General features: G+C 39.0%; 2 protein-coding genes across 4 annotated transcripts; one reads left to right on the top strand and one right to left on the bottom strand.

Moving 5' to 3' along the window:
- Positions 1 to 523: 523 nt before the first annotated feature.
- On the top strand, positions 524 to 7,711 carry si:ch211-284e13.6. 3 transcript variants are annotated; one of them, XM_042724389.1, is made up of 7 exons: positions 524 to 857; positions 2,499 to 2,579; positions 3,475 to 4,468; positions 4,804 to 6,347; positions 6,561 to 6,619; positions 6,844 to 6,945; positions 7,112 to 7,711. In XM_042724389.1, exons 3-4 carry the CDS (start codon positions 3,512 to 3,514, stop codon positions 4,813 to 4,815), a joined length of 969 nt encoding a protein of 322 aa, XP_042580323.1. In that variant the 5' UTR covers positions 524 to 857; positions 2,499 to 2,579; positions 3,475 to 3,511; the 3' UTR covers positions 4,816 to 6,347; positions 6,561 to 6,619; positions 6,844 to 6,945; positions 7,112 to 7,711. The 3 variants fall into 3 exon arrangements, with proteins under 3 accessions (XP_042580323.1, XP_042580321.1, XP_042580322.1); XM_042724387.1 differs by having other exon boundaries at positions 7,069 to 7,711; XM_042724388.1 differs by lacking the exon at positions 524 to 857 and adding an exon at positions 870 to 1,617 and having other exon boundaries at positions 7,069 to 7,711.
- Positions 7,712 to 9,068: 1,357 nt separating this feature from the next.
- si:ch211-284e13.5 (uncharacterized protein LOC793850 homolog) lies at positions 9,069 to 14,168 on the bottom strand. Its single transcript, XM_019120591.2, has 3 exons — positions 13,516 to 14,168; positions 10,884 to 11,168; positions 9,069 to 9,548 (listed from the first exon to the last, which is right to left on the bottom strand). Exons 1-3 carry the CDS (start codon positions 14,054 to 14,056, stop codon positions 9,205 to 9,207), a joined length of 1,170 nt encoding a protein of 389 aa, XP_018976136.2. The 5' UTR covers positions 14,057 to 14,168; the 3' UTR covers positions 9,069 to 9,204.
- Positions 14,169 to 15,014: the final 846 nt, after the last annotated feature.

Here is a 15,014-nt window from a genome sequence, read left to right as displayed (position 1 = left end):
ATAGGATTTTCTCAGTCATATCTTTTATTTGTCTGAACAGTTTCAAATAACATGTCAATACGAAGTCTTCTTCTAGCACATCGGAGTAACAAATATAAAGTACAAACATGGATGTTTCTCGTACACTGAGCAAGAGTTACAGGTACAATTGGGCAAAATATTGTTAAGATACTAAAAATCTTAGTGTTAATTCTGACAAGATTTTATTGTTAGGCTATTATTTTAAACATTTAAACGAGTTGCATATCCGTGTGATTTTAAAAGAAGGAAAGACATCTCTGGTTTGCGTGCATATGTCAGGGCTAATATGACTGAATGATAAAGACGCGCGGAGGATTGGGTGTCAACTCGCGCTCGGGTGACTCGAGTAAACGGAGTCTGAGCTGAATTATAATTCGCCAAGAACTAGGACATGGTGGCTCCGCCCACTTATCAAAAATCAGCTCGTTGATTGGACAAAGATACGCGAGTGAGGCGAAATCTATGGGTGTGTCATGAAGCGTGACCAAACTATGATTGGCTTTCGCTTCTATCCGTCAGAATCCGAATAGCGGCTGCTAGAGCCAAACCACATTTTACACATTAAGGAACTGTTTCTGGTAAAGTGTCGCTGATACTAAGACAGGATAAATAATATCGTGCCCTCCTGGTCACAAACTGAATTAAAACTGAAGAAGTTTAAACGGTTACTTCAAGAAAGCAAACCAGAGAGAAAAAAATCCTTATGTTTTATGTTTTAAATAATGTGTAGATGATAAAGCTCTTTCTTCAAGACGATCACAATTCCGATTAAATCGACGGAGAAGTCACTTGACATGCACTTCACGGACCCCCACGGACTACTACGGTAACATAAGGTAAACCTCTGGAAACATGAAATGTGTAGCCTAAATTATATCTTATACGTTCAAATATTTAATCAAACCTGACATTTGTTCATATCTGAATTATTGTCGTCATCTCGTATGACATAATGCAGGTTTGTAATAACAGTTGTCTGAATGAGCTTATTTTCTATTGTGCTATCCATGACACATTGTGCTATCCATGACAGGTGTAATATTTGGCAGGGGGATACGTGGCTTGATAGGAAGTCGAATGAATATGTTTATAGACAGGCGCATCTTTCTGTATTAGCTCGTTTTGTCAGCACGCGCACATTGCTCGCTGGCTCGCGCACTGTTCTGCTGTTACGCGCGTGTGAATGCTCTGTTTGTCTACATGTTGCGAGTACGCATCTAACTGCTTGGCTTGGTCTCTCAGCTTCAGACTGTGCGGACCGCCGCTCCTCCCCAACCCCCGTTGCACTGCTCAGGCAACGAGGGCGGGGCCAGCCCAAATAAATGTGGGGAGGGGAAAAAACGGAGACAACAAACCTTAAAAATGTAGGCCAGGCGCGTGACCCAGTTCCTCATGAACAACACAGCGAGTGTGAATGTGGAGCACGGCTATTATCCCCCACGCCCGGCACGGTTCCAGGGCGGTTCTACAGTGTGTGTTTTCTCTCTGTGCCAGGCAATGTTCGGGGGCTTTTAGTAATATGAAAAAGAAGAAAGAAATATTACATTTACCCAGTTTGCTATTTAAAATAGCAACAAGGTATCAAAAGTTTGTATTGTAAGTATTTGCATGTTATGACTCATTACTGTTTTGACACATAACATGTATACTAAGTCAGTTAAACTGTTTATTGTTATACTGTTGTTGTATATACTGTTTTATATAAATATAATATATATAAAATTAACATTATTTTATATACATAATTCTTTTTGTCTGAAACCTACAATCAGCCCTTCAGTCTCTCTACTGACCAAAGTCCTCAAAAAACCAGAAAATATTTATTTCACAACTAAGCACAGCATGAGCTTTTTCACTCAGCACAGGCTCAACTGGGACATTCATCTTTTCTTTGTTATATAATAGCAAATTTGTTTATGTTTTTACTATAGATAATGCTTGGGGTGTGGTTGTGAAATACTGGTGCTAGTTCAGAAAAAGAAAGAATCTTCCATTTACATATAGCCTGTGGGCTGACCAGGTGGTAAACCACATCTCTTCACTTGTTGATTACACATGGGGAGTGAAGCAGTGTCAGTTTCAGTAGGTGTGTGTTGTGATCTGAAGTCAGGGTGGGCTGGACGGCTAGGCTTTTGTGTGGCAGTATTGGGTGTTCTTGGTTTTGACCATAATGAATACAGAAAGAGAAGATTGTAGTGTTGTGTGTGTGTGTGTGTGTGTGTGTGTGACAGATATTTTGTTTTGGGCCCCTTGGAGAAGGGAATCAGTCTGAAGCTGACCTACTTTTCTCCTTTACTCCATACCTGCAGAGCTATTTATACCAATGGCACAGGGCTACAGGAGCAACTCAGACCATCTCTCCCCTCACGAACACACACATAGACACTTTCTCTAGTGCTCACACACTTATGTGAACACATCACCTGCCATCTCTAAGTTTTTTTTTTTTTATCTGGTTGTTATTATCATTTTCCCAGCCTGGCCTGTGGAGAGCAAACCCATCCAGCCATCGACCCACACAGTGTGAAATCTACACCCCCTCAAGGAGAGCAGTGAGGGTGAGTTGTATTCTTTAAAAGGGTCTGGTCCCAGTAGGCATGTAAAAGCCTGTTTCATATATCAAGGCATGAATCCCTAATGAATGCCTTTTTATATTTAATCTATGTAATAAATATCAATCTGTAATTATTTGTTTGTCCCAGTATTTCTAAAGACTGAATTACAGTTTTGTTGAACCAAAACTGGGTTAGCTATTTATCACAAAAGAAGAAGTCATGTTGATTCTTGCTGATTTGCGTGAACAAATATGCTTCAGAAGAGTATTCTGGGTTGAATGTAAATTAAGCTCAATCAACAGCACTTGTGCCATAATGTTTATTACCACAAAATAATAATATGAAATAGAATAAAATGTGATGTTTCCTTTTTTCTTAAAAATGCAAAAATATAGGTTACAGTAAATTAATGGGGTCAGTCTTTGAAACATTAAATATACCCACTGTTTCAGTCACAAAGCATAAATACACAGAATTTACTAACCTTGTGAAATTTTAACCAGTTTTAAAACTTTGTTGTTATTATTACATTAAGTTGTAAATCATAAAGCCCTTAAGCAACTGTAAAAATGTTTTAACACAAGAATGGCTGTAAGTGCTTTTATAAAATTATAAACTTCATATTTCTGCTTTTAAAACTTGGCCCTATTTACTCTTTAGTGCCTAGTCATAATGAAAAATGAAAAAACTACTTGGTTTGAAAGTGACTTATTTGTTGGCAATAGACAATGGAGCTTCTATCACTGAAATTTTGCTAATGTGACCGCACCTTATTTGCCATAAATGCTAAATCCGGAATATTCATTAAACACTAATCACAATCAAGTCCTGTTTTACAGAGCTGATTAGGATACTTAATATTATTCATAAGTTCATCACATTTAATATCTCTTTATAGTCACAGAAGACGAAAGCACCATTGTGCATTCAGAGGGATGGAGGACAGGAGGTACCTGCCACCAGATGGAGGTGGCAATGCCAAACGCTCTGCCTCAGCTGAGTGTGACACAGAGGATAGAGCGATCAGGAAGGAGCAGGGTGACCCTGAGACCTCCACACAAATGTGTGTGAGAAAAGACGATCTCTGCGATGTTCCTCGCAAGGTGCCTCGTTTCCAGTATGTGGATTTCCCTTCCCTGCACCAGTGCATCCAACAGCTTTCTGTGCCTCCTCTGAACGGCTGGCTGGGCTCCTGCTCATTAGGAAAGGCACCAAACAACAGGCCTGCCAGTCCTAAGGAAAAGGTACCCAAGTTTAAATATGTGGACTACCCATCTCTCCACCACTGCATTCAGCAGCTGTCTGTGCCTCCATTGGAAAGCTGGAGTGCAGGGCTGGTCAGGTTTAATGCAGAGGGGAAGGAGGATGGCTCTGGGTCGCAGAAGAGGCCCTTTCAACCTGGGACTGTGAAGGATAACAAAAGCAATGAGGCAGGAGATCAAAACAACGAGGACAGGAGTAGAGTTATATCATTTTCTTTCCCAAGAGACACACACAACTCCGTCTCAGGCAAGGAGGAGAGGCCTCAACACGACTACACTTCAGAGGTGCCAAAGAGGTTAGAGAAAGATAACGCACCTCTAAGGTCCCGTGCTACTAAACCAGATGCTGCTTTCCAATCAGATTGCAGATCAAGAGCAGAATCTGGTTCTGGATCTCGTAGCGATGGAGCAGTGGTGAGAAACGACAGACCGTCTATTATTAACATGGTGCACACAGATAAGCAGAAGCACTGGACAATGGCAGATCACTTGGAAGAACAATTGAACTCTCCAGATTCAGTCGGACGGGTACCATGGAAAACCATCCCGGAGTCAGTCTGCCCATTCTGCCAACAGATGTTCACCAACCCCGAGCAGTTCAGGGCTCATCAGCGGAGCCATAGAGATAAGGTGACTAGTGCTGCTAACTGTTCAATTAATCAACTTTTTATAGGCAATGAACAAAAATTCTCACTTCTTTTTGTGACATACACAACTGTGTTCTCTCTATGTAACTTACAAGGATAGTTCAAACAAAATGGCAATTCTGTCATCATTTACTCACCTTGTAGTTATTTCAAACCTGTATGAATTTCTTTGAAGATTGTGGGTAACAAAATTTATTTCCCCATTCCATAGTATTGTTTTTAATGGGGACCAACAACTGTTTAATCACTCACAACTGTTTTTTTTTTCCTGCATTCAGCATCCTTATTAACAATCACAATCTATTCTTGTCTTCACAGAGACCAAACTGATGTGCAGAAGTACTGAGTGAAAACTGCTTCTGGCAAACAGTTAATGCCACATCATATGGAATAATATCATCAGAGGCCTTCTTGTGTTGTGACTGGTTATAGTGGCATTGCTGGCAGGACTATAGAGAGATCGAAGATGCATTAAGCACATTAGACAGTTTGGGTTCAGACCTTAGGGAGAATGCAAGACTTTGTCTTGACTGATGTTGCGAAGTCTAAAAAGGCAGAACTGGACAGACAGAAACACACAAGCATACAATATGCATGCACATACAGTGCACTTGGGAGAGTGCCGACACACACACACACACACACACATGCAGAGTATCCTATTCATGATTCAGAAGAGGTCAATATTTACTGCCCCATATAAGGACCATCAGACATAATGGGGTTTCGGCTCAAGACAGGGGATTAGAACCAGATTTATAGTCTCTTCCACACATATATCAGCGTGTTTACTGGTGTGGGTGAAGCTCGATGGACTGGTGCGTAAGAAGATGAATTTTATTACATATGTATTCCCCACACTGTGTGCATGGTGGCAGGGGTGCCTACAAAATAATGGCTATTGTTAATGCTGCACAAACAAACAGGCTTGATAATAATGATTTGTTACATTAGCTTTTTATTGTTTTGTACTTTTTATGTTTTTGGAAATTAATGTCTAGTGGCTTCGAGCTAGTAGCTTTAAATCTTAAAATGTACTGTTTGTTTTCAAGTGTTTAATTGTGTGAGTAAAGATTTTTTCAGAAACAAATGTTCAACTTTTCAGTGCAGGAATATCCTCTGCAAGAAAGCCTGTCTGACAGGTTAGCTCACAGTTTCATAGATGAAGTATTTAAGCTTCATATAAACAAAGGAGCTTATTCAAAACCAACAACTACAGTGACAAAACTCACTATTTACATTTAAGCCTCAAGTCTAAATGGATTTTAGATATTTTGAAAGACCTATTTTGAACTTTTGTTTATAAACTTTTGCAAGGACATAATAAAAAATGTTATTACAGTAAAGTTCTGACCAGCTGTTATGTAACTTATAGAAAAGGTCAAGTATTTCATATTTTATCTGATTTTAAAGCTAGAGAAAAACAGTAACATGAATTGTTTCTTTTATGAAACTCACAGACAGTTTACACAACCAAATTTCAATATATATTTACAATGGAATATTGTGGATTTTATTATGGACTGTATATTTTAATTCACATAATACACAAAAGATTTCAAGTCAATAAAACTTTAATTATCATGTCATGAATTTCAAGGACTTTCCAAAACTCAGCTGTGGGTTTTCCTGTTAGCAAAAACTGTCGCACTTTCATTCCCACACAGAACAGATCGACAGGACAGCACAGGTGGCCTGTTTACAGATTTTTAAATAATCTCAAAGCGATACGATGAAACGTACTAGAACCAGAAATAAACGTGTGAAAGGTGAAGGTATAAACACAAATGAGGAGCTAAGAAGCGTGAGACACACGGTTATACGGTGGAATGGAAGAGGACAGACAACAGTGGGATCGTCAGGTATTTGTTGTTTATTAACCATTTATACATTTGAATGGTAAATAATTAACAAATTTGTTTATAAATATATTTACAACCATTGAAAAATTGCTTTCACTTTCACTTTGTCCTGAGAATAGTACGACGCAACATGCCTAATCAATGCTTCAGTTCTTCTTATTGCACATTTCGTTTGTTATAATACTCCAAAAACTGTCAATCATTGTTCTGTAGGAAATTCACTAGTGTATGATTTGACTGATGATCTCAGCAAGGAGGAACATATTTTAGAGGTGAGAACACTCTTTATGTTAAATACATTCTGTTGATAGCTTATAGCTTATAACATGGTTGCATCATTAAATACCAGTCAAATATACAAAAGATCTGTAAAAAGCTGTTTAAAAAGTGCAGGTCAGCATGCCTCATGACGCTCTATTTCTGGCAGTGATGATAGTTAAGTAACTGGATTAAACTTAGCAAATTACTCATTGTATCTTCTGTTTGGTCTGTAAAGGTGTTTTTCCCTCTCTCTCAAACTCAATCGATAATGAATAACCAATCCGTAAGCACTTTTGGAACTCAGGAAGATGGGAAAAAACTAGATTCCACAAACACAGTAAGCACCGTATATTTACTTTTCATTTCATTTTCATCAACGGCATCTGAACCAAATTCAAAATGGTTTCTTGAAGTTGTAAACCTTTTTTAATTTCCACCCATCTTTTGCATTTTTCCAAAGTGCCTGGTTTGTTCCTCTGCACTTAAACCTGCATGTATTAAAGGTACTACTGAACTGCTTCAGTGCACTCGATGTCCGACCACTCAGCTAATCTGTGGCTCCTGCCTTTACCCCTGCACTTCTGCTGCCTGCACCAACAAGATGTGCCCCCTCGTCTTCACACTGCTAACATGTGACTTGGTATCAGATCCGCAGAGCAGAGTGTTTGGTTGTCCGATGTTCAGAGCCTGTCCTAAGTGTCATGATCTGATTATGCATGAAATAGGATGCAAGTTTGTATCATGCACATCATGCTTTCACCTGTTTTGTTTCATCTGCTTGGAAGGTGATTGTAGAAAGGATAAAGCAAACTACTGGAAACTAACTTGCACAAAACCGAGAGCAGAAAGACAGAGATTTATGGCACTACAATCCTAAACAGAGATTCCTCCCAGGGTTGGATAATATTGTGTAAATTTTTGCATACAGAAGTGATCAGTAAAGGAATTCATTTCACAAACTGATTCAAAATAGCATTGCATTGATCCCATCTTTCCCCTGTGCTTTGTATCTGTGCTATGACATACACCTGACTGACTTGTACTTTGGTTAGCAGGCATAACAACTCAGGTAAGACTCAATAAAGTAGCACTAGTTGACACTGGCTGGTTTTATCTCATAAGTGAAACTGACTGTACATTATCTTTACAATGACTCTCTGCCACTCTTTTTTATACCTAAAATGTCAGCAATCAATAACAGCTCATGGTGCAATACAGAAAGATGCATACACCATTCCATTTTAAGTATTGATGCATCTAAAGATTCTTAATAGCAACCTATTATTAATTCAGTTTTTTATTACTCACCATTTTACTTGATTCCCTTGCAATTGTAGTGTTTTTATTGTTGTGTAATCTTATGTTTGTGTGGTTTCAATGGTCTTTACAAGTTAGAGATAAGAGAATGTCTCCATTTCAAGGATTTTGATGGTTGGTATAACACTTGTTGGATTTGTGCTGATCAAAGTACAGAAGGGATAAAGTTCAGATGAATTCTGAGCACCGAAACATAGACGACTAAAAGCTGGAAGACACTACTTGACTTTTAAATCTGAACAGATTTTAAAACGCTAGGCATCATACACTAACCAACTTTATAAATAGTCACATACACTAAATGATTTTCTATTAAATCTGTCAACTTAAATTTGCAGACTGCCTCTGACTTTCAGCTTCTCCAGACTGTAAATCGGGGGGAAATTGGGGCAAAATTATTGTAGTATATTCCAGCCCTTAGATTATTACATAAAACTTGCTAATTGTCTTATCATCACTTTATCTCATGCTTTCGGAGTGAGATTCAATCTTACAGTATTCATATTAAAGTCTTACACAACAAAGGATTGTCCAGATTCAGGGGCTTATTTTTAGGCACTTTAAATATTAGGGAAATACAGATATTTTTGAAAGGCATTAAGGTAAAATTGATATCTTCTGACAGATGCTTTTAACTTTAACGCAGGGACAGTCATTTGGATAAATCCAGGAAAATCTCATAGGGATTGTTCACCCAAAAAGGTTAATTCTTTTATTTACCATCTATTTTAATAAAACAATGTTTTGTCCCTCCACTGTATGTCCACAAAGGCATTGTAAAACAAATCCATATGAATCAAGAGGTTTAATCTAAGTCTTGTGGATTCTACATATAAACACACAAACAAAGTGCATCACGTATGCATCACAAGCTACAACAAACCTCATTGATTTTTCCAAATGTGATGTTCTATGTATGTGTGTTGATTATTGTTAAGATATAAATAAAAGGCTGAATTAAAAGGAGAGTAATTGAAAAAGTAATTATTTATTTTTAATTAATTTTACAACTCCATTTTGGTTCTTGTAAGTTTTGGTTTGCAGGACTTTTAATGGACGGACAGAAACCACTCAATTTTAAATTAAAATATCTTATATATTAAATATCAAAGATTAACTAAAATTCATTTGGAACAACGATGGTGAGTGAATGATTACAGAGTTTTAATTTTTTGGGTGAATCATCCATTTAATAACCTTTCTGTTTCTGGGGTGACCCTATATTGGATTCATCCTGCAACACATGACTGCCATAAACAGTGCATTTCAACAACTGTTGTCATGAACACTGATGGAACTTCAAACCACCATCATTTCGAAACTTTTTCCCACACTGATCACAAACATAAGGTTTCTCTCCCGTATGGATGCGGGAGTGCCGCTTGAGTGTCAATGCGTGACGGAAGCGTGCACTGCAGATGGAGCAAGTGTACGGCCTCTCTCCAGTATGAATCCTCTGATGGATCTTGAGATGTTGTTTACGGTTAAAGTCTCGCTCACACAGGCCACAACGATACAATCTTCGGCCGGGGGGAAATGCATGGCGCTCAGGACCCTTGTAATTGTTGTTGTGGAGCTTTGGGAAGTGGCTTTGTTGACCTGAGCTTGAGGATGACAGGAAATCTAGGTCGAGAGGCAGAGGAAAGGGAAAAATACATTTTAAAAAAAGTCTTGCATAATGGCATATACAGTCATGTGAAAAAGTTAGGACACCCTATTGAATTCCATGGCATCAGGACATAACAAAAAATATCTGGTTCTTTGAAAGTCCTAAATTTCAAAATAAAGCCTCAGATGAACAATATCATGACATATCACAGTGTGACATTATTTAATTAACAAAACCAAAGCCAAGATGGAAAAGCCATTAGTGACAAAGTTAGGACACCCTATGATTCAGTTGCCTGTAGAGCCACTTTTAGCAGCATGAAGTAATCTTGAAGTAATCATTTTCTGTATGACTTATTTAGTCTCTCAAATCGTTCTGGAAGAATTTTGGCCCACTCTTCTTTACAACGTTGCTCCAGTTTACTGAGGTTTGTGGGCATTTGTTTATGCACAGCTCTCACCACATGATTTCAGTCAGGATGAAGTCTCGAGTATGACTGGGCTATTGCAGAACCTCGATTCTTTCTTTTCAGCCGTTCTGTTGTAGATCTGCTTGTGTGCTTGGGATCATTGTCCTATTTCATCACCCAATCTTGGCCAAGCTTTTGCTGTTGGACAGATGGCCTCACATTTGACTCTAAAACTCTTTGGTATACAGAGGAGTTCATGGTTGATTCAATGACTGCGAGATGCCCAGGTCCTGTGGCTACAAAGCAAGGCCAAAATCACCAGTCCTCCACCAGCATGTGTGACTTTCGGTATGAGGTGTTTGTGCTGATATGCTTGTTAGGTTTTCACCAAATGTACTGCTGTGCATTATGGCCAAACATCTCCACTCTGGTCTCATCTGTTCAAAGGATATTGTTCTAGAAGTCTTATATGGTTTGTTCAGATGCAACTTTGCAAACCTAAACTGTGCTGCCATGCTTTAGTTAGAAGCAGCTTTCTTCTGGCAAGCCTTCAAAACATGCCATACTTGTCCCAAATTTTTCTAATTGTACTGTCATGAACATACTTACACTCTTGGTTCATGTGTTAACAGTAAGGGTGTCCTAACTTTGTCAGACATGGATTTTCCACTTTAGTTTTGTTTTTGTTAAATAAATAATTACAGTGTTTAATATGTCATGTGTTGTTGTTCATCTTGTTCTATTTTCCAAATTTTAAGACCAGCCAAGGACCAGATATTTTTTTATGATGTCCTGATACAGAAAACCATGGAATTCAATAACTTTTTCACATGACTGTATTCTCACTTAAATGGATTTACCAGTCTATATAATAATATAATACCCTTTGCAAATTAATATCAGCCCCACTAGCATAGCATATTACTTATACAGCACTTACCTAGGGATTGGTTGGTGGACTGGCAGTGCATGTTTGTTTGGCAGCTCTCTGACTGCAATGGCTCAGGTCTCCAGTCTTCCAGTAGTTGCGACTGAGCCAGAGAAAGTCTGTCTGAGTTAGGCTCCTCCACTACAGAGAGGGTTACTGGGATTGGTTCACCATATCCCTCCTCTTTTTCTACCTTTACAGCCACTTCAAGGGATGACTCCTCACTCAGCAGGTTTGTATCCGTTCCAGTACATCCCTGCTCAGTTTTGGTCATACTGTGTTGCTCAGTCTTGATGTCTAAAAAAAGAAGTGTCTCATTAAATTCCATCAATACTTTCCAAACCATGCACAGTATAAAAGAATCTTGTTAAATTTACGTTTAGAAAAAAAAAAGGCAGTTTTGCCAGAAATTCACCACAAAAAAATATATATATATATACTGTGGAAATGCTGAAGCTATTGTTGGGAAGGCATATTGGTAACTGTATATTTTCACAAAATAACAGAAAATGTAACACAAAACACCTTACATCTGAGATCAAAAACAAAAAAAACCTGAAACTATATAAACTGTGTGTGTATATGTGTATATATATACACAGTGGGTACGGAAAGTATTCAGACGCCCTTAAATTTTTCACTCTTTGTCATATTGCAGCCATTTGCTAAAATCATTTAAGTTAATTTTTTTCCTCTCATTAATGTACAGACAGCACCCCATATTGACAGAAAAATACAGAATTGTTGACATTTTTGCATATTTATTAAAAAAGAAAAACTGAAATAGGAAACATGGTCCTAAGTATTCAGACCCTTTGCTGTGACACTCATATATTTAACTCAGGACACCTTCATCTGATCATCCTTGAGATGGTTCTACGCCTTCATTTGAGTCCAGCTGTATTTGATTATACTGATTGGACTTGATTAGGAAAGCCACACACCTGTCTATATAAGACCTTACAGCTCACAGTGCATGTCAGAGCAAATGAGAATCATGAGGTCAAAGTAACTGCCTGAAGAGCTCAGAGACAGAATTGTGGCAAGGCACAGATCTGGCCAAGGTTACAAAAAAAAATCCTGCTGCACTTAAGGTTTCTAAGAGCACAGTGGCCTCCATAATCCTTAAATGGAAGACGTTTGGGATGACCAGAACCCTTCCTAGAGCTGGCCGTCCGGCCAAACTGAGCTATCGGGGGAGAAGAGCCTTGGTGAGAGAGGTAAAGAAGAACCCAAAGATCACTGTGGCTGAGCTCCAGAGATGCAGTCGGGAGATGGGAGAAAGTTGTAGAAGGTCAACCATCACTGCAGCCCTCCACCAGTCAGAGCTTTATGGCACAGTGGCCCGACGGAAGCCTCTCCTCAGTGCAAGACACATGAAAGCCCACCTGAAGGACTCCAAGATGGTGAGAAATAAGATTCTCTGGTCTGATGAGACCAAGATAGAACTTTTTAGCCTTAATTCTAAGCGGTATGTGTGGAGAAAACCAGGCGCTGCTCATCACCTGTCCAATACAGTCCCAACAGTGAAGCATGGTGGTGGCAGCATCATGCTGTGGGGGTGTTTTTCAGCTGCAGGGACAGGACGACTGGTTGCAATCGAGGGAAAGATGAATGCGGCCAAGTACAGGGATATCCTGGACGAAAACCTTCTCCAGAGTGCTCAGGACCTCAGACTGGGCCGAAGGTTCACCTTCCAACAAGACAATGACCCTAAGCACACAGCTAAAATAACGAAGGAGTGATTTCACAACAACTCCGTGACTGTTCTTGAATGGCCCAGCCAGAGCCCTGACTTAAACCCAATTGAGCATCTCTGGAGAGACCTGAAAATGGCTGTCCACCAACGTTTACCATCCAACCTGACAGAACTGGAGAGGATCTGCAAGGAGGAATGGTAGAGGATCCCCAAATCCAGGTGTGAAAAACGTGTTCCATCTTTCCCAAAAAGACTCATGGCTGTATTAGATCAAAAGGGTGCTTCTACTAAATACTGAGCAAAGGGTCTGAATACTTAGGACCATGTGATATTTCAGTTTTTCTTTAATAAATCTGCAAAAATGTCAACAATTCTTTGTTTTTCTTTCAATATGGGGTGCTGTGTGTACATTAATGAGGAAAAAAATTAACAAATGATTTTAGCAAATGGCTGCAATATAACAGTGAAACATTTAAGGGGGTCTGAATACTTTCCGTACCCACTGTATATGTATGTGTATATATGAAGAGTTGAGAAGCAAAAGCCTCTGTGCCATCTGAAAATGGCCCTCTCTCTGTGTGTGTGTGTGTGTGTGACAATAAAATTACTTGTAATGTGATAAAACGTACTTGGTTTGGTAACTTGATTTATCCATTAACAGTTTTTTTTCTCTAGCGTTTTTAATTATCTTTTTTTTTCTGGAAAAACTTTGTTTTAAAAAACTTAAACCCTCAACACGTCATACGAGTGTATATAGAAACCACCACTGCGACAGCACCAAGGTTATGAGTAATAACAACCCACAAGGGTTATAAATGAACATGAAGCCAAAATGTGCCAGGTGTTACAGGGGCGGTTTGTTATTGCAAAATCATTGACATTCCGTCATTTTAAGTGGTTTAAGCCTTTAAACGTAAGCATTTAAATCGTCTCCGAGTAACTTACCATTTGTCTCATCTAATCTATAGGGGGTTGATTCTTCTAGCGAGTTCGAAGCCTGAGCGCATGCGCCTCCATGGGGGTTCCCACACACTGATCCTCGCTGGAATACAAGAGTTTCCTTGGGTCCACAAACCTCATAGACATTATGCGAGTCGACAGCGGACTCGGTCTGTTGCCGGACATTATTAAGGGTATTTAACTGTGGACCCCCGCGCTGAACTCTGCTGCAGCTGATGGGGGTCGTCACCAGCTGACTGCTAATGTTAAAATCTTCGAGTCTCTGTGGCTGCTGATTCATGCGACCACACACACTAGAAAGTTGTGTTTCAGCTGTTTGTAGCCTAAACTTCAGCGCACTATTGTCCCGTAGAGCCTCTTGAATCTTGCCTTGCACGTCTCTGAGCGCTCTGTCCAGCAGTCTGGTGATCTCAGCGACGGCGATCTCCACCGCGACACCGAGCGCGTTCTGCAGGGTCGCAGTCAGTTCATCTTGAAACGAGAACGAGACGTCAGCGATCACTTCGGGATTTACGTTTACCTCCATTTCCTTTCTCGTTTTAAATAACTTTTCGACAATATTTTAATGTCTAAAAGAAGAGACGAAGCGCACCGCTCGCTGGATAACGCTGAAGTGGCGAACGTTTAGTAGTTGGCCAACCAAAACTTTCCCTTCGTTGCGTGCAGTTAAAACCATAGATATGGTTAAAACGACAAAAATACCCTTAAAGGGACTTTGAAACGACTGAACATTTGTACTTTATTTGTATTTATTTTTAGTCGATCTCATTCAACCCCTCAAAAACAAACAAGCAAAATAAATGTAGGAAAAAACAAAATTTAACTGTCGTTAATACTGGTAAAATGTCCAATATAAATTGACTGAATGTAAAACTCCGGGAAACTCAATAGTCTGCGTTGTATTTTTTTATGCATGACGTCACTTTGTAGGCCGATTGGCTGTTGGCGTCACACTGGTTCTCTCAACAAAAAGCCAGTTTTTCCATAGGCTTTTGGATTAAAGCAAAAAAGAAAAAGAAAAAAAAGCTCCAAATAAAAGCGCCAGACCTTAAAAACTAAATAAACGAACTACAGCACCACAGCACCACAGTCACTTGCCTTCAACTTCACCACCAGCATGCTCCCGACAACTTTTTCATACTTATTTTTAAGGTGTTCAGTGAAAAGGATTTACTCTGTATATGAATTTTAATCCGTGCTACATGAACCTTTTGATATAAACTGGAATAAATACAAAACTCGAGCCAAACTAATAAATATGAATAAATATTATCGTAAATAGATTAAATAATCATAACTAAACGACATATGAAAGCACGTATTTCTGTAGATTTCGGAATAAGGTTCATTAAAAGTCAATAAATCCTTGATTAATATGAAAAACTTGTCTCCACTTACTATTCAATAAAATTCTAGTGCATTAATCTATTAAATAACAGCAGAGTGAGCGAGTTTTTGGATATGGTAAGATTAAACTTATTTTA

This window comes from Cyprinus carpio, chromosome B5 (genome assembly GCF_018340385.1).
Source record: "Cyprinus carpio isolate SPL01 chromosome B5, ASM1834038v1, whole genome shotgun sequence".
NCBI classification, from domain to species: domain Eukaryota; kingdom Metazoa; phylum Chordata; class Actinopteri; order Cypriniformes; family Cyprinidae; genus Cyprinus; species Cyprinus carpio.
Note: the sequence above shows the minus strand (reverse complement) of the source record. Positions and strands in the feature narration are given on the sequence as shown.